Source organism: Diabrotica undecimpunctata, chromosome 9, assembly GCF_040954645.1.
Source record: "Diabrotica undecimpunctata isolate CICGRU chromosome 9, icDiaUnde3, whole genome shotgun sequence".
NCBI lineage: Eukaryota > Metazoa > Arthropoda > Insecta > Coleoptera > Chrysomelidae > Diabrotica > Diabrotica undecimpunctata.
The window spans coordinates 36,528,218-36,554,439 of NC_092811.1; the positions used below are offsets into that span (position 1 = coordinate 36,528,218).

At 33.3% G+C, this 26,222-nt stretch overlaps 2 protein-coding genes across 2 annotated transcripts; both read right to left on the reverse strand.

Moving 5' to 3' along the window:
- Window positions 1–7,022: 7,022 nt before the first annotated feature.
- LOC140449388 (cathepsin L-like proteinase) lies at window positions 7,023–16,516 on the reverse strand. Its single transcript, XM_072542540.1, has 5 exons — window positions 16,494–16,516; window positions 14,864–14,957; window positions 14,381–14,719; window positions 13,185–13,458; window positions 7,023–7,396 (listed from the first exon to the last, which is right to left on the reverse strand). Exons 2-5 carry the CDS (start codon window positions 14,945–14,947, stop codon window positions 7,146–7,148), a joined length of 948 nt encoding a protein of 315 aa, XP_072398641.1. The 5' UTR covers window positions 14,948–14,957; window positions 16,494–16,516; the 3' UTR covers window positions 7,023–7,145.
- A 7,639-nt stretch (window positions 16,517–24,155) lies between these two features.
- On the reverse strand, window positions 24,156–25,580 carry LOC140450530 (uncharacterized). Its single transcript, XM_072544187.1, has 2 exons — window positions 25,019–25,580; window positions 24,156–24,835 (listed from the first exon to the last, which is right to left on the reverse strand). Exons 1-2 carry the CDS (start codon window positions 25,578–25,580, stop codon window positions 24,156–24,158), a joined length of 1,242 nt encoding a protein of 413 aa, XP_072400288.1.
- Window positions 25,581–26,222: the final 642 nt, after the last annotated feature.

The following is a 26,222-nucleotide window of genomic DNA, read 5'->3' on the forward strand; positions in this document are numbered from 1 at the left end:
TAAAGCCAACAGAGAGGAAAGTGGTCAGGCCAACAGAGAGGGAAGTGTTCTGGCCAACAGAGGGGGAAGTGAGTCTCCTTTATGTAACAGTAAAGCCAGCAGAGAGGGAAGTGGTCAGGCCAACAGAGAGGGGAGTGTTGTGGCCAACAGAGGGGGAAGTGAGTCTCCCTTATGAAACAGTAAAGCCAACAGAGAGGAAAGTGCTCAGGCCAACAGAGAGGGAAGTGTTCTGGCCAACAGAGGGGGAAGTGAGTCTCCCTTATGTAACAGTAAAGCCAACAGAGAGGAAAGTGGTCAGGCCAACAGAGAGGGAAGTGTTCTGTCCAACAGAGGGGGGAATTGAGTCTCCCTTATATAACAATAAAGCCAACAGAGAGGAAAGTGGTCAGGCCAACAGAGAGGAAAGTGGTCAGGCCAACAGAGAGGGAAGTGTTTTTGCCAACAGAGGGGGAAGTGAGTCTCCCTTATGTAACAGTAAAGCCAACAGAGAGAAAAGTCGTCAGGCCAACAGAGAGGGAAGTGTTCTGGCCAACAGAGGGGGAAGTGAATCTCCCTTATATAACAGTAAAGCCAACAGAGAGGGAAGTGGTCAGGCCAACAGAGAGGGAAGTGTTCTGGCCAACAGAGAGGGTAGTGACTCGCTCTTATGTAACAGTAGAGCCAAGAAAATGGGAAGCTGCCGGAGGATTTAAATGCCATGTAATGACGTCGTTTTTATCAAAATGTGACTTAATGTCTTCTAAATAGGATTTTGCTCCTACAAAATTTATACCAGCACCTAAATAAACATTTATGAGTGAGTGTTTCCGTTATAGAATTTACAGCTCATTCATTGGTGACGTCGTTTTTATCCTCCGGCAGCTTCCCATTTTGTTGGCTCTACTGTTACATAAGAGCGAGTCACTACCCTCTCTGTTGGCCAGAACACTTCCCCCTCTGTTGGCCAGAACACTTCCCTCTCTGTTGGCCTGACCACTTCCCTCTCTGTTGGCTTTACTGTTACATAAGGGAGACTCACTTCCCCCTTTGTTGGCCAGAACACTTCCCTCTCTGTTGGCCTGACTACATTCCTCTCTGCTGGCTTTACTGTTACATAAGGGAGACTCACTTCCCCCTCTGTTGGCCAGAACACTTCCCTCTCTGTTGGCCTGACCACTTTCCTCTCTGTTGGCTTTACTGTTACATAAGGGAGACTCACTTCCCCCTCTGTTGGCCAGAACACTTCCCTCTCTGTTGGCCTGACCACTTTCCTCTCTGTTGGCTTTACTGTTACATAAGGGAGACTTACTTCCCCCTCTGTTCGCCAGAACACTTCCCTCTCTGTTGGCCTGACCACTTTCCTCTCTGTTGGCTTTACTGTTACATAAGGGAGACTCACTTCCCCCTCTGTTGGCCAGAACACTTCCCTCTCTGTTGGCCTGACCACTTTCCTCTCTGTTGGCTTTACTGTTACATAAGGGAGACTCACTTCCCTCTCTGTTGGCCAGAACACTTCCCTCTCTGTTGGCCTGACCACTTTCCTCTCTGTTGGCTTTACTGTTACATAAGGGAGACTCACTTCCCCCTCTGTTGGCCAGAACACACCAATTGTCGAATTTCGAAATGGTAGACAGCTTTGTATACTTGGGTCCCTGATAATCAAAAATGGCGATTGCTCCTTAAAAATCAAGCATAGACTAGCAATGGCCCGAACAGGAACAGCTAAATTAATTAAAATATGGAAAGACCGAACAATAACAAAGAATACTAAGCTCAGCTTGGTTAATGCCCTTATTGTCTGGAAGAAAGCCTTCAAAATAAAAGTCTATAAGAGAATTCTACGCGTGTCCTAGACAGAACATAGAACCAACCTGACAGTTCTGGAAGAGCTTCATATAAGACCGACTATTAAACACAGTAAACCGTGCATACCAAAATTAATTACTTTGGACACTTAGCTAAAAGAACGCGGACCATGAAACTATTGGTAGTAGAAGAAAGGGTAGAAAACCGCAAACTAAGAGGAGGATCCCCAACACGATGAGCAGACCAAATGAAGACTATGGTGCGAAAATCCCTACATGAAGCCGTTCATATGGCACAAGATAGCAATCAAAGGAGACAGCAAGCTAACAATATTTAGAGTGTCACCATGTCCTGACAAGGGCTCAAAAAATAAGGAGAGAGATTATCTTAATCTAATAGAATGGTCTGCTGTTAAGAAATAAACTGTTAGAAATCGAGCACAATGTCATGCGTAATTAAAAAAAATATATTAAAAAAAGTAAGGAAGATACTACGATGCCTAAAAAAAGATTACTGGAAATTACACGAAATTATACAAGAGATACAGGATTCAGTTGCTTTGAAAACAAACAATTTTCTACTTGTACATACACACTTGTACTCTACATTTCCGGAAATTTTTTTTTTTTGAATTTTTTAGACTATTCTGAACAGGTCTTTATATTTTTTTTTGTAAACTTGATCGTTTTCGAGCCATAAACAATTTAAAACTTTTGTAATCGTTAATGAAGTGCTATATATATATATATATATATATATATATATATATATATATATATATATATATATATATATATACATATATAAAAGACATAAAAAACAACTTTTTAAGTATATAATTTTTTTCTGTGGCAAAAAGATTTTTTGTCTAATGCCATCTCTCTCTCACACACACACACCCACACACACACACACACACACACACAAGTGTATAAATTTTAATATATAGTTGTTTGATAGATTATCCAATTAAAAGATATGACAAAGTCAAATAAAACAAAAGAATGGAAATCTTGTAAAATAGTGGAATTACTGACGAAACTGATTACGAAAGGATTTAAATTATCAGTTCTCATGTGCAATATTTATTCAAAAGTTTCATGAAAAGCATTTTTCCAAGAAACCCTATAACACATATAAAGTTGAGGTCATACAGCTTATCATTAGCTAGTATGAAGTAGCAGTGGAACGCTTCTTAACATAATATACACAGTTTGACATACAAAAACCAGAATTAAATTCATCCAAATGTCCAAGATATTTAAAACTATAAGATGAGAACTTGGAAGAATTTTGAAAATAATATATAGGGATACAATACTAAATTATAAAGTACTTCAAAAACTTCACTTAAGCTAAGAAAAACAGGGAAAAAATTAAATTTGAATATTTATTCTGCAAAGAGCATTGTAAGAAAAGCGTTGGAAGAAACCGAATAAAGGAATTTGAGGACTTGTTTTTGGTAAGGAATAGACACCAGAAGAATCTCTGCTAATTGTATGCTATGTAATTTGGTTTCAAAAATATTGCTTAGCGGGAACTTCCAAATGTGTACCGTAAAAAAACTTAGATTAGGATACTGTGAAATGCACTGATTGTATGATTCATAAATGTATCCATCAGCAATGTTATAAAGTCAGAATGAGCGAGAATAATAAAAACTTTATATAAGATAAGAAATTAATTCAGACAAAAAAGTAACGCATAATGGTAGAAAAGAACGAAAACCCTAAAGATCATCAAACCAAATCAGTTGTTTCTATGGATAAAATATTAGGCACTGTTATAAAGATTTGTTAAATTTTTATAAACCAATTTACTCCTGTTTTTATATAATTTCAATGTAATTCCTTTACATTTCTTTTAAGATGTAATTCATCTTACAAATATCAAAAAGCATTAAAATCCTTAAAATATTTTTTAAATTTTTATTTATGTTTTGTAAAATTTATTTATTACCATTTTTTGTAAATAAATCATTTGTAAACCTATCTTGTATTTTATTATCATCTATAGTCCATTTCCATCATCTTGATAGCACATTATGTATGCAAATCCCTAAACTGTTGATACGGGTGACTCAATGAAAAATAGATATTTGTCAACAAGTTTACAGAAGTATATAGGAAAACAATTTTAAATTGAGTATGACCACCAGGTATAAAGGTTGAAGCAGAATAGAATACAACAGTTTTGAGGGTAATCCCTAAATAAAGTTGCCAGTGTCGGAGTGATGGAGATTAACAGGTACTAATGAATTTGCAAGAAATGTAAGATGTTTATTTTATTGGTTATATATAAAATAATTTGTGGCCGTAACAGGGGCCGATTTGTAAAAAAATGAATTTTATTTTAATCAAATTCCATTTCAGATTCACTGCTTTCTTAAGAATCTAAGGAATGTTCAACTCCAATTTTAATTATTACCGGTTCCAGCATTGCATCAGTCATATTATCCAAATTCCACATTTTATTTTCTTCCTTGTGAGCATGACTAACAGCATTTTTCCAATTTTCTGGAGATACTTTTGATAAGGAATGTTCTAATAATTGCTGTAAGTCTTCTAATTTAAAAGTTTTGTTGTTGCGTCCGACTTCACCCTTTACTCGAGACCATATATTTTCTATCGGATTCAGATCGCAGTGGTATGGGGGTAAACGTGAAATAATTACATCACGGTTTAATGCCATTTCATCAATTATGTATTTTTTATAAGCTGCTTTATGTTGCCTTACAATAGGTAATAATTCCTTTTTTGTCGAATTCTCCTTGTACTCAATTGCGTGTTTATCCAACCATTCGATTATCTCTCCTTTTTTCCATGCCGTTGTTGGCAATTTTTCTGCTAGTCTTGAATGGTAACTAGCATTATCCATGACTATGACAGAATTTTTTGGAATTAAATCCAACATTTGTGTGTGTGTTTTGTTTTATGGCACTGGAACTAAGCCAATTAGCCAGAATCCAACATTTGCTCAAAATATTCTTCAAAAACGTCAGCAGTCATTTCCTCGTGGTAATCTTTGGTTGATTTTGAGGCAAAACTTAATATTCCACCATTGACAAAACCGTATTCGTTTCCAATATGGGTTATTATGAGTCTGCGTCCTTTTCCAACGGGAATATTGTTTATTCCAGTAGATACACCTTCGATGAATGCCTGACGGGAACTTTTCACATTTGTATCAAAACATAGATATGGTACAGTATGACCTTCATTTAGCCAAGTCTCGTCCAAATAAAAAATTGTTTTCCCTTCTTCTCGGTACTTTTTAATAGTTCTTAGTTAATCTCGTCTCCAACATAAATCTTTTTCAATTAAAACGGATTTTCTTCTATTCTTTTGCCAACGAAATCCCATCTCTCTCAATAGTCCCCATAATTTCTTGTTGCTTATGATTGGTAACTCTTCGTTTTCTCTAATTAATCTTTGGATTTTGTCCAATGTTGGAAATTCTTTGTTAAAAAAAATTAGTGGACGCTGCGTCTTATCATGTTTTTATGTATTTCTTCAATTTCCAAGGGTTTACTCCCTCCACTCTTCTTGGGAGATGAAACAGTTCCTCCTTTTCTTTCTTTTAGGAATCTATAAATTGTTGCTTCTCCAACCCCTGTCATATTTAAACACATGTTAACGATTTCACGAACATTACTTAAAGGGCGTTGATGTACAAGTGCATCGTGTACATTTAATATTATATTTTCTCTCTTAGACTGAAGGCACCTTCAAAACTACACTTAACCGGGATAAAACCTGGATATATTATAAATTTAAAAGGACTTTTTTGGAAATGGTTTGTATTATCAAAAGTGATAATAATTTAAACAAAAGATCAGAAATTCAAAATCTAAGAATAATTTATAATTATATTATTTCTTTGTAGTTTATATATGAAACCTGTAAAATATCACATTTTGATTTAATTTTCCATATATTTGTTACATTTTTTTCAGACATCTATCAATGATAAATAAATCGTCTTCTTTTTTGTTATTAAACAAAAAAAAATTTAAACCAAATTTTTCTTTTTGGCAATATAATTGTCAAAAATAAAAATTTTAAGTTGGCATTTATGACATTGAGGCTTATTTGTAATTGGTCGTTATTCTAATTTATTTATAAATTCAATTGTTTTTGTGTTAAGAAACTTTCTTAAAATTATATTAAAATTTCAGAGAAATATTTATTAGATAAGAACATTTTTATATTAATTCTTTTTGAAATATGTTAGCAGCAATTTTATTAACCAAACTAATTTTATTTGGTGAGCTAACAAAAAATTTTTTTCTTTCTAGTTCAACTTTGTAAGATATTTTGTATTTTTTAGCAGCTCTTGATAATAATTGTAAACACAATTGAAAGCTCGAGATAAAAAATAGTTAACCAATAGCCCTTTTATTGACTCCAACCCATCCAAAACATTTATATATTTGTTCCAAACGAGTCACAAGTACTTTTGTTGTATAATTTTGACAGTGAATTTGTTCCATTTGTTATTAATAAATAAATAAGAATATAAGTAATAATTAATGTAAGTTCCTTTAAACATTTATGTTTTATTACTCAAAATTATTTTATATTTCTATAATGTTGCATTTTTGTATAATTTTGATAGTGGATTTGTCCCGTTTGTTAATAAAAAATAAATATAAATAAATGTAATAATAAATGTAAGTTCCTTTAAACATTTTATTTTCCAAAATACATTCTAAATATGTCCAGGATTACGTCACTTTTAGTACTTTATACAATGGCATTGACGTCTAATTTACATCCTCAGCGCTAAAACAGACGTTTAAAACACAACACAAAAGTCCGTCAAGTAAGTCCACTGGAAGTATTATGGACGTTCGATTCAGGTCAAATTAACGTCCCTGTACTCCCAACAAACGTCCGATCGGACCATTAAATGGACGTCCGTAGGACGTTTGGCACAGCGACATTCGGACCAATGTACGACAATAAAAGGACGTCCTTGGGACCAAGGCGGACGTTCAAGGGACGTCCTTAAAGTCTGTGAGGGACGTACTGTGGACGTCCACTGGACGTACGTGTGCTATTAGGATATTTACTTTAATATGGGCTACTTTTTACTAGACAGTTGGAACTGGTATCGGTGACCTATAAGTATACTACTTATTGTTTATTAGTTATTGTATATTAAAGCAATATTAGCAATAAGTCACAGCTTTGTACACGTTAAGTGCATACAATTAGATGAAAACAAATTAATAATATTATTTATAGCATTTATTTTTAACATAATATGTTTCACATTCGAGTTGCATTATTTTCTCAACTATTCCATTTTCTGGTAGTTTGTATATTTCTGATTAGGTTTGCATCGTAAAATATAATCTATAAAATAGGATACATAGCGTTTTGGTTAATTTTACACATGTTTCGTCCTCTAGCTATTTTCATATATCCTTTGTCTCCCCAACCTGCTCCCCAAGAATTTTTAATGATAATGTAATCTTCAGTATATCCTACTGCGAGTACTTCATGATCAATGACTCCATTAATGCAACCTGTGTTATTAAACACACCCCCATTATATAGATTCCAGTTCTTTGTAGAAACACTGACACCGACCGGACCAATGTTAGCTAAAAAAAATATATTTTAAATTAGTACAATAACATTAAAAGAATCATAAAACAAACCAAAACTAGCAATACAACGGTCAAACGAAACGTGCATGCAAAACAGTTATTAAATCATTATTAAAATTAAAAATTTATTAAAGCTTAATTAATTATATAGTAAACCTCGACAGAGAGAAAGAATTTAGAAAAATTTTTAATAAAATCCTTTATAAAAAGGTATATAAAAACCCAGTCCGGCTATGTAAAATAGACAAAACGTTTTCGGAATAAGTATTCCATCATCAGTGTCAGGTTAATACGTGAATGTAGCCACTAAATATGGGGGTAAAAACCCTTTAAAAATGGGATATACCCCTTTACCCCTTTAAATATAAAGGATTTTATTAAAATTTTTTTAATATATGGTATACAGCCAACTACAGGAACGTAGTTTCCTTGTGAAAGAATTTAGAGCATTCTATAAGAAGAAAGTTACCATTAACAGAAAAAAATTCAATAACAAGTCAATGCAAAAGTCAAAATGGTGACCTATTTATAACAAGGAAAGATGTATTGAATAGATGGACGGAATACCTTAACCAGGCACTTAATATAGAAGAAGAAGAAAACTTTAAAAACGAAAGAGATGAAGTAAGCGGAACAGACGAGAGGTAAGAGGAACGACCAACGATTCTTGAAGTTAAAGATGCAATTAAAGAACTAGCCAGAAACAAATCACCCGAAATAGCTTATTTATCAAAAGAAATATAAACACATAAACCCCTCATTAATGATTGGCTATTGGAATACTTTGCAGCATACATAAAATGGAGATATATTTAAATGCTCTAACCACAGAGGAATTACTCTTCTAAATGCAGCCTATAAAATATTTTCCACAGTACTATGCCATCATATGGGACAATATGCAAAATGAATAGTAGGAAAATATCTAGCTGGTTTCAGAGGTAGTAAAGTTTGTTTACAATACATAAAATTTACAATAATTACGATGACAAAAACAAAAAAATGGATGTAAAATATATTGCTTTGCCTTATATACCCGAAATTAACATTTTCTAATGAGTTTTAAAATAAATTAAATCTATTTTAATTGCTAAGATTGTAGAAAAACAAACATTAATAATAATTTGTGGTTCTGAAAAGAACATTTGTAGATTTGATGCCAGTATTACTCCACAAATGATGTAAAGCTTCAATTAAACGGGGTCCAAGTTGAGAAAGTCCACAAAATGACATATTTGGGAACTGTGATAATGGACCAATTATATCCAGACATAGAAATAAAACGTAGAATAGCAATGACTAAAACTACTTTTATGAAAACAAAGTCATTTCTTTGCAATAATCATCTCAGTTTAGAACAAAGACAAAGAATGGTTAAGTGTTATGTTTGGTCCATACTTTTGTATAGTGTAGAAGTGTGGACGCTAAAAGTATTGATTATGAACAATATTGAAGCATTGGAAATGTGGGTTCATAGACGAATGCTGAAGATACCTTGGAGAGCAAGGAAAACTAATGAAGAAGTACTAAGGAGCGTCAACAAAGATAGAGAACTGCTAGAGACCGCTAAATATCGAAAAATGTCTTATCTGGGACATATAATTAGGGGAAGTCGATATAAAATATTACAACTGATCCTTAAAGGTAAAATAGAGGGCCGTAGAGGTGTAGGAAGAAAACAAGTTTCTTAGTTAAAAAACATTCGTGAATGGACACAGTAACAAATGCAGAACAATTATTCCATATTGCAGAAGATCGAGAAGCCTTCGCAATGGTGATCGCCAAAGTCGGATAATTCTGATATGGCACGCGAAGAAGAATCACTTCACACATAGTTCTGTTTCGCTATCGCTATCCTCATCTAAATTAATTATGCTCGGTTCAATTATATTATGATTTACATGAATATAGGAATTTTCTTTACTTATTACGTACTACTACTACTACTAAGGATTTCCACAGTTTTCACTGTCTTCCTTCACTCAACCGTTTTCTCCAATTTTCGCTGTCATTCCAGTCTCCATCTCGCAGGGTTCTTTTCTCCATAGCCTCGTCGATTTCATCTCTGAATGACCTTCGGGGTCTTCCTCTCTTTCTTCTTCCAATCGGGCTCCATTCTGTGATTTTGTTTATCCAGCGTCCTCTGTCCGCTCTTCTGACGTGGCCGTACCAGGACAGTCTCTTTTCCTCTATATAGTCGATTATGTCTGATTGCACTCCCATTCTCCGCTTAATCTCTGCGTTTTCAATTCTGTCTCTTTTTGTAAGTCTACAGCTTCTCCTCAGGAACTCCATTTCTACTGCTCTTATTCTACCTCTATTTCTCTTGTTTATTGTCCAGTTTTCGGACCCATATGTCAGGATACTTCTTGTCAGGGTATTATATATTCTCTTTTTTGTCTTTATCGTAATGTTCTTATCCCACAACACTGAGTTTAGTTGTCTTATACAGTTTCTTGTTTGTCTCAGTCTGTTGTTTATATCTTCTTCTGTTGTTCCCTGGTTCGATATTATGGTTCCTAAATACTTGAATTTATCTGTTCCATTTATTTGTCTTCCCTCGTCTATCTCTAGGTTTCTCATATCCTTGTTTTCTGTTGTTAGGTATTCGGTTTTCTCTAAGTTTATTTCCATTCCGTTGTTTTTATATTCTTCTTCTAGTTTTCTGAGCATAAAGCTGAGATCTTCTTCATCTTGTGCGATGACTACTTGATCGTCGGCAAAACTTAAGGTGTATAGGTATTCGTCTCTTACTGGTATGCCCATTCCTTCGCACTTTCTCCTCCATGGTTTGAGTGTCTTTTCCAAGAATATTTTAAACAGAGTAGGGGACGTAGCACAGCCTTGTATAAGTCCTTTTGTCGTCTTAAATGGATTGTAGGCTTTATTTCCACATTTAATAGCTACTTTGTTTTCTTTGTATAGTGCTTTAACTGCTTTTATTAGTGTTTGTCGGATTCCGAGATCATTCATTGCTTCCCATAGTTTGACTCTAGGTATTGAGTCATATGCTTTCTTTAGATCAACAAAGGCCAGATGAACCGGTCTACCTTTTGCCATTTTCTTCTCTATCAGTTGTTCTAATGTGTACGTATGATCTAGGCATGATTTTCCACTTATTACGTGTCGGACTGAATTTCTCCAACTACTTGAAAGAATATCATTGACACATTTTCTTATTAACTCTACAACAGTACTACTTAACGCTAGAGAAATATTTTGTGAACTCACGTTAGACTTAAATTTGTGCCACGTATGTCCTATGGGATTAATCATACAATAATAGTGTGAAAGCCGCAGCACTGTGTGTCCCATTTCCTCTGCCAATGTATCACAAACATATACTTTTTTTATAGAAAATGCCTTTAAAAGTTCTAAAAGCTCTTGTTTGGAATTTTCTTATCAAAGGTATATACTCATAACGCCATTTTTTTAATCTATGAGATTTCATAATTACTTGTCTTTTGTCAATTATACGATATCGAAAGCCCATACTTTTCAAAATGTTCCATAAGCTGGTGAGGTTACAGCTTCGTACATGGTATAGACTTTTCGATGTATCAAGTCCTTATCGGCTCCGTCCATACATCTGGTGGAACTGGAATCTTTACGTTTTCTTCTTGTGTCTATGGGATTGGATGTAATTCTTTGTACTGTGGTTAGAGGTATTTTCGTCAAATCCCATATTTTACTCGTAGCGGAAGTTGTGTCAAGTTCTCTTTTAAGTAAGGTACTTTATATAGCTTTTACAATTTGCTTTGCATCTACCGATAAATGTTTCTCGTTTACCGGAACACTAGAAGAAGTCCCATTATTGTTATCCCAAGGACACCATATAATGATAGAAAACGTAATAAATAAAATAAGTAATACTACCTAACACTTCCCGTGATACTAAAAGACCAACAAATTTTATCAAGAACTTTTATTTCAATACTGGTTGGTGTTCAGTTCCATAAACTTATTATATAAATACCTCAAAATCACCTAAAAGATGATTAGCAAACCCGCGCTACCATAAAACCCTCTTATCAGTACAGTTTCGTCAATATAAGCCTTATCTGTATTAATTTAATTATAATGAGTTTGGATTGTACATAATTAAATCAACATTAAGAAATGAAGATTGGCAAATTTTACCAGGAAACCGGGCCTTTTATACTATTATCGGTTAACGCAGGATGTTTATAGTCGGTACCAATTGAAGTCAACCATTTACTGCTAAACAAACTTTAAATCGACAATTTATCAGATTGTAACCCAGAGACAAATTTTAGAAAAAACAGTGAAATATGGCATGAATACTCATCACATGAGATATTATTGATGTAATGTTTGAATTCTTTAATCTAATATATGACACAATCCCCAGACAATAGCTGCAATTTTTGGCAATACCCAAAAGTCAAGTGCAATATCCTGCTCAGATCACAGAACAATAGCTTTAATGAGTCACACACTTAAAACATTTTTGAAAATAATACAGAGTAGAATTGTTAAAACTCTTGAATAAGAAATTAGTGACACACAATTGGGCTTTAGAAATGGTATGGGCACAAGAGATGCTTTGTTCGGCTTAAATGTTCTGGCCCAGAGATGCATGGATATGAATCAGGACATGTACTTATATTTTGTAGATTTTGAGAAGGCATTTGATAAGGTTCGACATAAAAAGCTTGTAGAAATATTAAAAAGCAAAAATATTGACAGTCGTGATATGAAAATTATATCTAATCTATATTGGAATTAAACTGCCAAGGTAAGAGTTATATATAATAACGGATTTATTACGGCTATCGCCGCTTCTCCGCCCCCAATTTCCATCTTTTCCTGTCATATACAGTTCCCTATTCTAAGTCTCTTGCCGCCATTGCTTCATCAATATCGTTGCGCCAACTTCTCTGTGATCGTCCTCTCTTTCTTCTTTCAGGAGGGATCTATTCCAGGACTCTTCTAGGCTATCTGTACTCTGGTATTCTTTTAACATGTACAAACCAGATTAATTGTTTTCTTTCTATGTCGTCATTGATATTTCGCTCCATTTTCATTTCGTTTCTTATTTGTTCGTTTCTAACTCTCTCCAGTTTCGATCTACCGCAGCTTCGTCTCAGATAATCCATTGCTGTCAGAAGAGAGTTTAAGGTAAGAGTTGGCAACCAGAAAACCCGAGATATCAAAATACAGAGAGGAGTCCGCCAGGGTTAAGTGCTGTTAACACTACTCTTTAATGTCTACAGTGAAGCGATATTTAAAGAAGCTCTCTCAGATTCACTAGAAGGTATATCTATTAATGGAGAAGTTTTGAATAACTTGTGTTTTGCAGACGATACAGTAATAATGACGGATAACAAAAATGATTTGCAGAACGTGATACACCGACTTAATGAATACTGTGATAAATACGGACTAACGATGAATTTGAAAAAAACAAGTTATCTAGAACATATTTACAGAGGAGAAAAATACAACTTCCTGCGACTGATAATGGAAGGGAAAGTGGAAGGAAGAAGAGGTCCAAGAAGAAGAAAATGCTCCTGGCTGAAAAATGTAAGAGGCTGGAAAGGCGTGGATACACATTCGATACTAAGAACAACTGCTAAGATAGAAAGCAATTTACTGTAGTTATAGCCAACCTTCACTAATGGAGAGGGCACCTTAAGAAGAAGAAAAATCACTGTAGGAAAAAATTTGACATAGTAAACTGGAACATTAAAAAATTTGATCCAGATAAAACATTGTTCTGCTTATTTATTGGCGCTAGTCTTGTATTTACCGTACTTACCAATAGCTGAAATTAAATCATTTTCAGTACTTTTTATTAGTTTGTGTCCTGAAAGAGTAGTAATCACTTTTGGTACATCTTTTTTACACGTGCCTTTTTTTACAACAAATGGATAATTTGCTTCGGAGCTGATACCATGGTCTTTAATAAATTGGTATGCGTATTCTTTGTATCCACCCAGATGACCTTTTGGATGGCAGTCAATAATATTTTGTGGACTCAAAGGAATTCTTTGTTTTTTATGAATTGCTATTTGTCCTTCTACTGATCCAAGCTGAAAAAATAATTTTACATTTCATTTTAAATTTAAAACAATTTAATATTTTTCATATGGTTCGTATTTTGTTTATTGGCATATCTCAAAATATTTCTAAAAATTCCAAAAAATTAATTTAAAAACTGCACAAATCAGAATTCTTAACAAAAGAAGACACTTTCTTAAAATAAAATCTATTATATTGGGCGGTAGAGTAGACTAGAGGGTGTCGCCAATAACTCAATTCCGGCTTTACGATTGGTCAAATTGCAACCATAATTGCAGCCAATGGTATTGCCCGAAATTGAAACTCAATTTCGGCTTTATGATTGGTCGAGTTGCAACGATAATTGCAGCCAATGGTATTGCCCGAAATTGAGTATTGGCTGTTGTGCAAGCTCCAATGGCAGAGCGCCATGGAGCAGGTGACCTAATTAATTTCGTATAAATATAGGTGCACAACGGCCAAAAATTCGTTCTGGTCTGGACAGGGCTCCGCAGAACCAGCCTTCTTGGCATCAGAGACCTTCTGGTTGATTCACTTTCCAGAAACTCTGCTTTTTATTCCACCTAACCGCTATCCTTTTATTTCATGATTTTTCTAAGTTTTCAGCCTTTAAGTCTCTAAGTTTAAGAACTTTCAAGGAATTAGCTGGACTAAATCCACTTTTTAATGGGAGAAAAATCAGACACGAAGCTAAATACAAAGATCTCCTGGCATTGCTTGATTACATTCCTCCTGTTAATCATGGAAAAGTAGCCCATCCCACAATAAAACTCTCATTTGCGGTAAAAATTAGCAAATAAACTCATTTTAGTATGCCTTAGTACAGACATACATATGCATAAAAAAATATATTATAGTAAATCCAGTTTGAGCTGTTCAAATTAATGTTCAAAAGGTGCGAGAATTAAAATAGTAGATAACTTAAAAACTTACACTAGAAAATATCCAACACGCTGAAGATTCTTCTTGAGATCTTACAGGTAATACTGCACCCTCCGTTCTCCAGTCAAAGGACGCTGGCAATTTTTGATTTGGATCCGCTTGATAAATTCCTAAACTATCTTTAAACAATAGTTTTGTTGAATCTTGTCCATGATATAGAGAGTGGAACTCTTCCTCGGTCCGATCGGCAAATGGAGTAATACCTTTAAACCACTCTACCTCCCCTCGTTCGTATTTTGCGTTGTGATCTTCAATCTCACGAAGCCTATTTTGAAAAATTTGGAATCTAAGTTTCTCCTCTTCGTGTCCATAATGTCTAGAATATTGATCCTAAAAGGAGATCAGAAATAAGTAGTTTATCGTTTTCTTACTTCATATAAATATAGGCAAGCTAAACAGGGGCAGCTGGGTAGCTGTATGAAAACAGCACTGTACAAAAAATTAACGCTTGGTATTTCCAAATAAAAGGCTTACCTTGAAAGAAATCCATTGCTCGTAATCATCTAGCTTAGCGGTGATTTCCACAATAAGGCATGTAATAAACACGATTACTTTCATTATGCTATTACTACAAAATAAATGTTTTTTAGTTTTATTTAAATTGAACAAAAGAAAACGTTCCCTCTTCTCTCGTTCTTTTAAAGAGAGGAGCGTCCTGATAAATTTGTGGATCCGTGTTTACCATCACTCATCTTTTATCATTTTCTCCACCATTTCTCTCACGGAATCAAACATTCTGCAGTTACACTTTCTTTCAAACTTCTCTTTTATCCGCCCAATGCTCACACTCCAACAATGTGTGTTTCACAGTACCCAAGAGACCACAGTAAAGGCACTGATCGGACTGAGCCCTCCTAAACCTGAAAACTTAGCTGCGGAAGCAACCATGGCCTGTTAGCATTTGCACCAGATAATATTCCAGCTGCCTATGTCCACATTTCACCCAGCTTCGCAGGTTGGAATTAGTGACTTCGTTCACTTCGCGATAGTACGTGCTGTCTCCCACTCTTGGTGCCACTAACCCTTGTGAGCACATGTAAAAAAGTACAGCCGGTGATCACACACAGAGCAGCAGCTGACACAGTCCTGTGGGTACATGCAACCTGCATGTAACTACTTTAAAGTTTGATTATATCGAGTTTAAAAATAGATACAAATATTGATAAGAAACTAAAACAAAGCATAGAAACATTCATATCACAAGAACTGCAGGGGCAAAGACTGTTTATAGTTTTGAACAAGTGTCAGAATTTGAATACTTGGGAGCAACCATAACGAACACAGAAAAAGAAGAAAAAGGGACAGACAAAAGATTAATAAAGGGAAACAGGGCAAAAGGTTCACTAAATTTATTACTGAAAGCAAAAAATGTGTCAAGAACAACTAAACTGAGAGTCTAGAAGACAGTATTCAAACCCACAGTGATGTATGCCACTGAAACGTGGATTATGAACCAGCAGGAAGAAAAGATAGTAGAGATCTGGGAAAGAAAGGTGCTCAGAAAAATCTTCGGAGGAATAAAGATGACAGAGAATATTTGGAGAAGACGAACGAATAAATAAATAATGGGGATGTATGAAAATCCAGCAATCACGGCAAAAATTCGAGCCCAAAGAGCTAGATGGCTTTTTCACATACGAATGCCAGAGAATCGAAATGTTAAAACAATACGGAAGAAGGAAGAAATGTGGAAAAAAAGAAGAGGACGTCCAAAGAACAAATGGTTGAAAGCAGTACAGCAAAACTTGTCAGAAATAGGCGTGAGAAATTGGAGAGAGAAAGCAAGGGACCGAAAAAATCTAAGTTTTTAGAAGCCAGTGGCCTACAAGGATATATATATATATATATATATATATATATATATATATATATATACATTTAAAATGATTTAGGATAACATATATTTGCCTTTTTAATAAGTAAATTAATATTTAATTCGACACCAAAGTGAATTGATAATACTGAATATTTTTACTACTAGAAAAATTATATCGCACACGAGTGACGGGAATACTACATAACTTTTCACTCAAGATTCACCAATATATAAATAATTAAAAATTAAACATAATTTTAAACTAGTTAACTTGTTAAAAATTCTTACCCTTAATCTTGATCAAACTCACAAAAAACTTTAAATGCTGTAACAAATTTCTGTATACTTATACCCAAAAATCATTGACGTAATTGGGGTGAATCGTGTGTCTGAAAAATAATTTACTATTCATATTCATAAACCACGATCTGGTTAGCCCACGATTTTAGGTACTCTAAAATGTTGTCGTTTACGAATTAATTTTTACCTTAATTGTTTTTTACTGTTGCTGGGCTTAGTGATCTGGTTTAAATAATTTATTGTCCTTTTACCTATTTCATGTTTTACTTAAATTGTTTGTCAAAAATATTGATTTTTTCTTTCTTATTTTTTGTAGTAATACTAATAGCCTCAGTTCATTTACTTATTGGGGTTAGTACGTACTTAGTCATTTATGTCATGAATTTTTGGTCTGAACTGCAGTGAATTTGGATACACCAAGCATTTAACTTCTACTCTGAAGTATTCATCAGATCTTATGGTGTCTGAGTGTTCTGAGCCCCCAGATCACTTTACTTATGATCGCTGTTCACTGCTAAGACACTAATACTTATAAAGAACGTCAAAAGTCCGGTCTACCCAAATGGCACTTGGTTTATTTCGAAAACGAGGTAAGTTCCTGTTTCTTCTTTTTATAAGACAATGTCTTGTTTTTTATAATTGTAGCATTTAGGGAATCCAACTTTCAACCAGCGTTTGGGAGGTCATCTGGGTAGCTGATGGAGGTCAGTTTCTCATCTGTTGCAATTTTTGTATGTCTATTATCACCCATTTAATCAACGTGGTGTCTCCATGCTCTTTTTCTGACTCTAGACCATTTTACAACGTCTTGGATATTACACAGGGTCCTGATATCGCTGATCCTTACCATATCTCTATATGTTTTGTCAGTGGTTTATCTCACTTCACTTCTATCATTCTTAGTTGTTACTTAGTAGTGATTCTTTCTGCTCGTATTTCTGTGGTTGGGGTTATAATATTAAAGCCTTTAGGAAAATTCTTTTAGAAGGTTGGAAAACATTCTACATAGAGCCAGCTTGTCCATGATCCGCGAAAGATTCCAATATCATAGATCTAATTTATTTTTTGTTGAACAAGATATTGTAAGTATTGAAGATTTGCTTTTCGATGTGATATCAAATTCTGATTTTGATCAAATTATTTTTAGTTTACATATGATATATGAAAATTCATATATTTAACAAAGAGATATACATTTAAATAAATTTAATATTCTATTAGAACAAAACAGTATACACACTTTAGATAACCTCAATAGAAATTATCATAGTAATTCTGTTACCCTAACAACTTCTATTGCTTCTGTTTTTATTTCTTGTTTAAGATTTTTATTGCTCCTAATATTAACTTCTAAATATTTAAAGGACTTAATTTAAATTGCTAACTGACCCCTTCTGAGTTCGCTTGATATTATCATAGACAGCACTATCTTCAGAGATAATCATTTTTTTGCTATAATTTCAAACCTGTATAGTAGTCTTTGTAGATGGTCCTGATCTTCGGATATTATCCCTGCGTGGTCATCGTGATGTTGTGTATTGTACGTCTTCAAAAATATATCTGTATCTCGGAAGAATACAAAACTATGTCCATTTTCATAACGTAACAAGAGAGCAATTTTAAACTGTTTCTCAAAAAAAGTACATAATGCATTTATTATAATTACAAAACAATTTTTTTTCTTTAATTTTTAACCGTTTTAATGGCCATGATGTTGATAAGGTCATGTTGAGTATCGAGAATGGAAAGAATCAGGAATGAGGAAATACGAGACCATACAGGAATTAGAGATACTCTTTCAGATAGAATGCAAGGAAGGCAATTACAATGGTATGGCCACGTGATGAGAATGGAGGAGGAGCGGTGGCCAAAGAAAGCCTTAATGTATGTTCCGCCAGAAAGAAGGAAAAGGGGAAGACCACCAAATTCCTGGAGAAGAGAAATTACAAAAACAATGCAATCTAGAGGCTTAGAAGAGGGAGATTGGAGAGATAGGAAAAGATGGAGGCTGAAATGCGGGAAGCGGCAATCGCCGTAGGACCCCCGTTATATGATGATGATGATGTTGTATCCCTCTAATAAAGTTATTATAATGTAAGACTTACTTTGGGGTATTCAATAACAACTACAATACTATATGACGTACAAAATATATTTAACCATACAATTCACCTTCACAAATACAAATAATGCATCTATGTATTTAACCAAAATGATATTTTACGTACAAACCACTCAGTCATCCTCAAGTAAGTCTCCTTATGGATAGTCACTATTAATATTACCAGTATGCTTTAAGTTTTTAAAAGAATCATGGCAAAATTTAGGAACAGATTACAGTAATGGCAATAGATCATTATTCTTTTGTTGTGATATAGGTATTGAACTCTGTAATACCAGTTGCAAATATTTTGGCAAGGTAAGATGTCGCCTTCGATACCTAACAAAGTCAAGCTCCTAGTTTTCATCATGAAAATTACTTTTCAAAAACAGAGTTCCCATGCTGTTTTGTTTCACTTGCAGATAAACACAGTTTTGCAGAAAAACTTTATGTTTGTTAATATCTACTTTTATATTAATCAAAGGCGGATTTTGAGATGTTTTAACATCATAAAAAGACCTAAAATTTTCATAAAATTTAAAAAGACATACAGTATATTTCATTGAGGTTTGTCTAATTAACTGTTGCCAGTCCCAGGGCGTTAAAATAGAATTTTTAATTTCTATTATTATTCTAATGTTAAGTTGTTTTCTCTTTCGCTCTATCAGCGAACGGACAGTGTCCGCCTCCATGTGGGTGTGATCCTTTGGTAGAAACTTCTGATTGATAATGATTATCTAAAGGATCCACCTATTTCATTTAGATATTTTACGTTAATTTACAGCAGGTAATTGGTTATTTACTTGACCAATTACTTCCTGATATCGTCTAGAATGTTTTATATATGTTTTGTTGTCATGTCAACTAATTAAATCCAATGCTGATTCATTGCAAGTATTTGGTTCAAAAACTATTTTGAAGGTTGGACGTATAAAATTACTGCTTTTTGTGATTAGTCGATAACTAACCTGTCTTTAAAATATAAACTAGATACAAAAGAAAAATAGAAACAGTTGTTTTATAAATCGTATTAAATAAAATAATTTGTATACTTTGATGCTTTGGTTGTAGTTTATATAATATTTTATAATTATAATATAATTTAATATAATATAAGTTTCGGTAATAGGAATTTCCATTCTGTTGTACCTATATAATTTTGTTTTTATTAATTTCGTTACAGATATTTATCAGAGATTTACTTTGTACTCCAGTCACTGTGGAGGAAAAGAGGTCAATACCTCTAAATTTTTTATAACTGAATCGATTTTGCTTATAATTTGGAATTAGGCTTATCTTACCTCCCTCTTCAAAAATTATATATGCGATAGGTGAGCTTTTTATTTTTAAGGGGTGAAATCACCCCTTATTGAAAATAATGAAAAACATTTATATTAAAGCATTTTATGGATTTAAATCGTGTTAAATTAGGTAATTGAAATATTGTCAATTATATTAATGGATATTGTGTACATTGTCAACCCTTAAATAATCTTAAAAACCACCCCTTTTAATAAAAATAATTGTAAAAAATCGTTTAACAGGTTCAAACGCTTTTGTAGTGCATTTATATCATCTAAAATGTAATTCTCTGCTTATATAAAATAATTTTGGTTGATTGCAACACTTCAACCCCTAAAAACTACCCCCTATGTCAAAATATATAAAAAAATCTTTTTAAACAACTTCAAAAGTTTTTAATGTACATTTATATTCAAAAATTCCTGTCTTATCAATAAAATATTTTTTGATTGATTGCTTATTTTCAACCCTTAAAAACCACCTCTATGCTCACGAAACAAATTCCCCTTTGGTAAATGTCTAAATAAAAAAATTAAGTATACTCATGATGTTTTTATTGTAAAAAATTATGCATGAAAATACTTTACATTAGAAAGTATACAAAATGTATTTACAAAAATAAAAATTATTTACAATATATCAAATTATTCATTGTCTGAAGAGCATGTTCCACACGTAGCATTGCAAAATAGACCTAGTCTACGACAGCCACACGCTGAGCCGCAACCCTTTTTGCAATTGCAAAAAATCATTTTCAATAGTTCTTCTGGTGCAGGTGAACTTTTAATTTTTATTGGTTGTAAAATATCATCCCTCTTGAACCATCCCCAATCCGTTATATCAATCTCTTTGTTTCCAAGCCATATCTGAGTTTGTAAATAAACTCTTTTGATATGCTCATCCAGGGCACTTACAGTTGGTACAAGAGATGATAATTTAACTGCACTATTTTTAGTTGTGGCTTTAATAAAGGATTCGTATCGCATTTGTTCAAGTAATGATGAATAATCTTCGACCTTATTCATTTTGTTCATGTGGGTGTCTTTCGCAAGGCCATACAGCATAATTGTACAGTATCTCCCAGCTTCTAAAATGTCTTCGAGATCTGAAGTACTCCTGTCATTGGCACTCATTGGCGGCTTGCCCACGCAACTTCAAAGGAGTGTCGCTTCTCTGTGTTCGTTAGTTCTCTGAAGCAAATGTTCAGTTTAGAGGTGCCTATATTATATACATAACATATATAGATGTATGTATGTATGTATTATATACATATTTGTTTGAGTGTTAGTGTGTCTGTTACCAGTTTTTCGAATATACTTGAATAAAGCATTTATATATACAGAAAATAAGTTGATGCTCCAAAATATAAATAACATGCTCCAAAATTTTTTTAGAATAACTGCGTTAATTTTTAAGCTACAGTGTCCATTAAAAAAATATTTTGAAGGTAATTTCAAAAGCTACAAGACTAAGTAGATTAAAATATGTTAAAATTCTTTCTTTTTAAATAGTAAAGGGCCAAAGTGCTGATTACAGGTGTGTCAGCCGCTGTATCTCAAACTTCAATTGGCTATATCTGGCTATCTTGGCTATATTATTTTTCGAGCTACAACAAAAATAAAAAACCAAAATTTTTGTTAAGAAAAATACTACATTTTGGTATAGAATCATTTTTCACGTATTTCTTATAGTTTTAGATTTATTTTAAAAAAAAGTAAATTTTTAGATAATTAAAAAAAAAAGATTTTTTAATTTAAACATGATTTTTTTCAAAAAATACGCATTTTAAACAGGCTAAACTTTTAAAACTTATAAATAACACTAAAATAAAATGAATTGTAGAAGATATACGTTTAATTTCAATTCTGATCGAAATAGTGTTACTTATACTGCTCGTTTTTTTTTAATGTTAGAGTAATTAAAATTCTTTCCTTCGTATTTCGCTTTGTTTTAAGCGAAATGGCGTTTAACATAGCTCATTTTAAAGGTTTTTTCTAGCTCTTTAAAAAGTGTTGTATGAGTTTTTATCAAAAAAGATGTCCATTTTCCGATATTTGATGTTAAATGCATCGAGTATAGTATCCCAAAAATAAAAAGTCATCTTCAAATAATTATAAATCGCTTAGTATTATACTTATAAAACTTAATAAAAAAACAGTCTCTTTGTTTTTTTATAAGCTTTATTTTTGTTTATTATAGATTTTTCAATAAAACGCTTTGTTTTTGAGTTATTCGTACAAAATCATTGGAAAACATGTTCTTTTTTGCGAAAAGTTTACTTTTTCAAGTGCGTATAACTCAAAAAGTATTGATTTAGCGAAAAAAATTTATATGAAATTTTTTGTTTAAAATTTTATTCTCTATCAATTCCCGGGGTTATTTTGAGTGTAAAAAGTTCAACCCCCTAGATGGGGTGCCAACCACCACAGGGGTAGAAGCACACATCGGCACCATATAACTTATGTTTTTTGAGTAATTTACTATCCACTGTAAAAATTTCAGATAAATCGGTGCAGTTATAAAAAATTTAAAGGGAAAATGCCACAGTAACTGGACTATTGGTAGTTATACATAGACGTTTATAGTTTGTTTTTCTTAGATATTTCGAATCCTTATAGCTACGTTTTTTTAAATAGAAAAGTTGTTTATGTTAGAAAAGTATAACCATATCAAACATTAATAACATTGGATTGTGAGTACTTGTGTGTACTTTGCTATAGTAAATTCATTTAACAGAAAAGAAGCGGTCAACAAATGCATGCACATAACACGCGAAACCCGATGTTTATATAATTGTACAGGGTTGTATTAAGATTCTAGCAGCCTATACCATCTGAATTTGAAATGAATTAATTTATAATTTTTAGGATTACTGTTAAAATAATAGTAATCAATGATTAATCTTTCAAAGAAGTATACTTAAATAATATTTTTGTAAACTGTCATTCACACATCATTAGTTAATTGTGGTATTAATCAAAAGGCAAAAAATAGAAAGTTGTTTTTATACATTTTACGCTTTAAGACCAATATTTGGAAATAAGTAATAATATTATCATTAATGATATAAAAAGAAACCTCTTCTTGTGTAAAAGTTCGGGAAAATACTTATGCATAATTATAGGGTAGATAGACTTATACATTTAACATTACATTAACATTAATAAATAAAATTTATTAAGTCGACGTTTAACATTTATTTGTGTCAGCAGAAACGAATGTATATTTAGAAGAATTGTGACATCACTATTTTTGACTTTGATGCCGGTTATGTCGAAGATGGTTCGAGATATCAAAATGTCGCTTTCAGATTTTGATTCAGGAGACAAAACTATATATGAATCCATCAATAGATCGTCCCCAAAGTATTGCATAGGCGACAACGCACAAACGAACATACTTTGCGGATGTAAAACGAAAGTTTTTCTTTGAAAATGATGAAAAAAACTTTTTACTATTACATATAAGTTATATCGAATTACGAAAAATAAGTACTGGAAAAGTACATAGGTACAATGAGTAAAATGGGTTACAGTTTTTCATTTTTAAAATATTCCATTTTGTTTATGTAATTTCGAATTATTTCGTATCTTTTATTTATCATTGCTACTCATTTCCACATCAAAAGCTAGATCCACCTTCAACCGGATGGGGGCCTTCTTCAAGAGCCACAACCTCTCTCTTGATACAAAAGTAAGAATGCTGCGATGCTACGTCTTCTCTGTTCTTTTTATGGTGTTGAATCGTGGACCTTGAACGAAGATATGTGCAGAAAATTGGAAGTATTTGAGATGTGGCTATATCGGAGAATACTTAAAATCCCGTGGACTGACCGAGTCACCAATGAGCAGGTCCTCAGAAGAATGAAGAACCGAAAGGTACTGACCACCATCAAATCTCGAAAGTTACAGTACTTTGGACACATTATGCGAAATGAATCCAGATATACCCTTCTACAAGCCATCCTGCTAGGAAAAATATTTGGACAACGGGTTCCAGAAAGAAGAACGTCCTGGTTGAAGAACCTCAGAACCTGGTTCAACACAACATCTATGCAGCTTTTCCGCGCTGTGGGAGATAAGGTGAAGATTGCCATGATGATCGCCAACATTCGTCACCGATAGGCACATCAAGAAGAAGAGAACTTATTTCCACACCACCATAGAGGTAGAGTGATAATGGTGCGTTTTTTTATGTGGTTTCCCCCGCAGGCCTAATCCACAAATACTTAAACTTAGTGCAAAATATTATTCTGAGAAACTTGATGTACTATCATCGTCAGGGTTTATTATAATTGAATCTACTCTGGCTTCTACTAAATTATCTAACTCCCACATTTTTGGTTCCACCTTTTGGGTAACATGCTGTACACATTTTTTCCATTTTTGCGGAGTTATGGTGGATAGAGCTTCATCATATAAATTTTTCATGTCGGCAAACTTAAAAGTTGTATTTTTAGCTGCTACATAATTTTTTATATCTGCCCATATCAGTTCTATGGGATTCAACTCACAGTGATATGGTGGCAATCTTAAAACAATTTTATTTTGACTTTTCGCCATTTCGTCGATGATGTATTTATCATACTGTTTTTTATGTTGATTAACAAGTGCTAAAAGTTGCACTTTGAGAAGTGAGTCGTCAAAGGGGATGCTTTTTAGATGTAGCCATTCTTGGATATCCGCTTTTCTAGAAGATGTGGTGGGGATCTTTTCAGATTTTCTGGAATGATACGACGCATTGTCCATTACAATCACAGAATTTGCTTCCAATTTGGGTAACGTTTTTTCAAACCAACTCTCAAAACCTTTTCCATCCATTTCCTCATGGTAATCTCCACTTTTCTTTGATTCAAAACTCCATAGAGCGTCAGCAACAAATCCGTCTTCGCTGCCTATGTGACAAATAATCAGTCGCTTTCCTTTACCTAAAAATTTAAATATTATTTATCAATTTCAATGTTCAACAAAAAATATTACCTGATGGATTTTTCAGACCTGTCGAGAGTCCATCCAAAAATGCTTGTCTTGATGAGGTGACTGATCAATCCATGTTTTTGATTTAGTATGACCAGCGTTAATCCAAGTCTCATCTAAATAATATATTTTACGATTGCCATTCCTATGATCTTTTATCTGCCTTAAAAATTCCCTTCTCCAGATTACAAGGTCATCTCTGTCTGTAAGCATACTGTTCCGGCCACGTTTTTCAAATTTGAATTGAAGTTTTTTCAAAAGCTTGTAAAAAGTAGTACGTTTGAAATCAGGTAGATTGGGGTCGTCGTTGACCTGTTGTAGAACTCTATCTATCGTGGGAATTTCATTTCTAAAAAAGAATTGATGCACTACTCTTCTTATCGCTACCTTGTCAAAATCATCTACAGATTCGAGTTTGCCTTTACGAGTGGTACATTTTTTTGGTGCAACTAATGTGTGTGTAGTTTTATATTCTCTAATAACTTTAAACACAGAACTATCCGATACTCCAACTTTATCGGCTACTCTTTTCTCAACAGCGGACAATATTAATGCAGGATTTTCTCGTAACTCGTGCTTATACACGTTTACAATTATTTCTTTAACGTCTACGCTTAAATGGCCTTTTTTAGATCTCTTTTTGGGGAGAGTTAAAGGTGTGTTTGCGAGTTCATCGGCAGAATCCGTGTCCGACATATTAATTTGTTTTAGTGACTGTATATACAAACCTGCAAAATATTATTTACAGGCTAATATTCTAATAAAATAATAGATAATAGATAATTGAACAGATATATTAAAAAGGTCAATACTCCCAATCACAATCTTTATTTTCAAGGTGTTACAGAAGCGACCGATTTCGAGACTTACAATATTTGCCTCATCCTCAGACAAAGCAAAGAGTTTGTTTTGTTAAAAAACAATAATATAGATATCGGCAATAAGAAGTTTTCCGCTTACATCCAGGGTACTGTCTGTCTTCATCTTTTCCTTTATGACACTATCTATTGTAGTGAGGTGATATGTTGATCATAATATATGTTGTAAATAAAAGACTCTTGGGAATATAGTAGAGCATTAATGTGTTCTAACTGTGTAACTGTTGCTAAAGGTTGTTGTCTTTGATCCTTAAAATACTTCTTGGATGTTCTAGTTTTTTTTGTCAAAGTTTTTTTATTATTAAAAAGGTATGATTCTCTTCTGGTTTGTAATAAAATTAAAAGTGGTTAAAGACAAATACACATACAGTATAAGCTGCCACATCCGGACTGTATATAGTTTAAAAACTTGTGGAAGATGGAAAATCACATATTATGCAGTAGGATGTCCTTTTTTTGT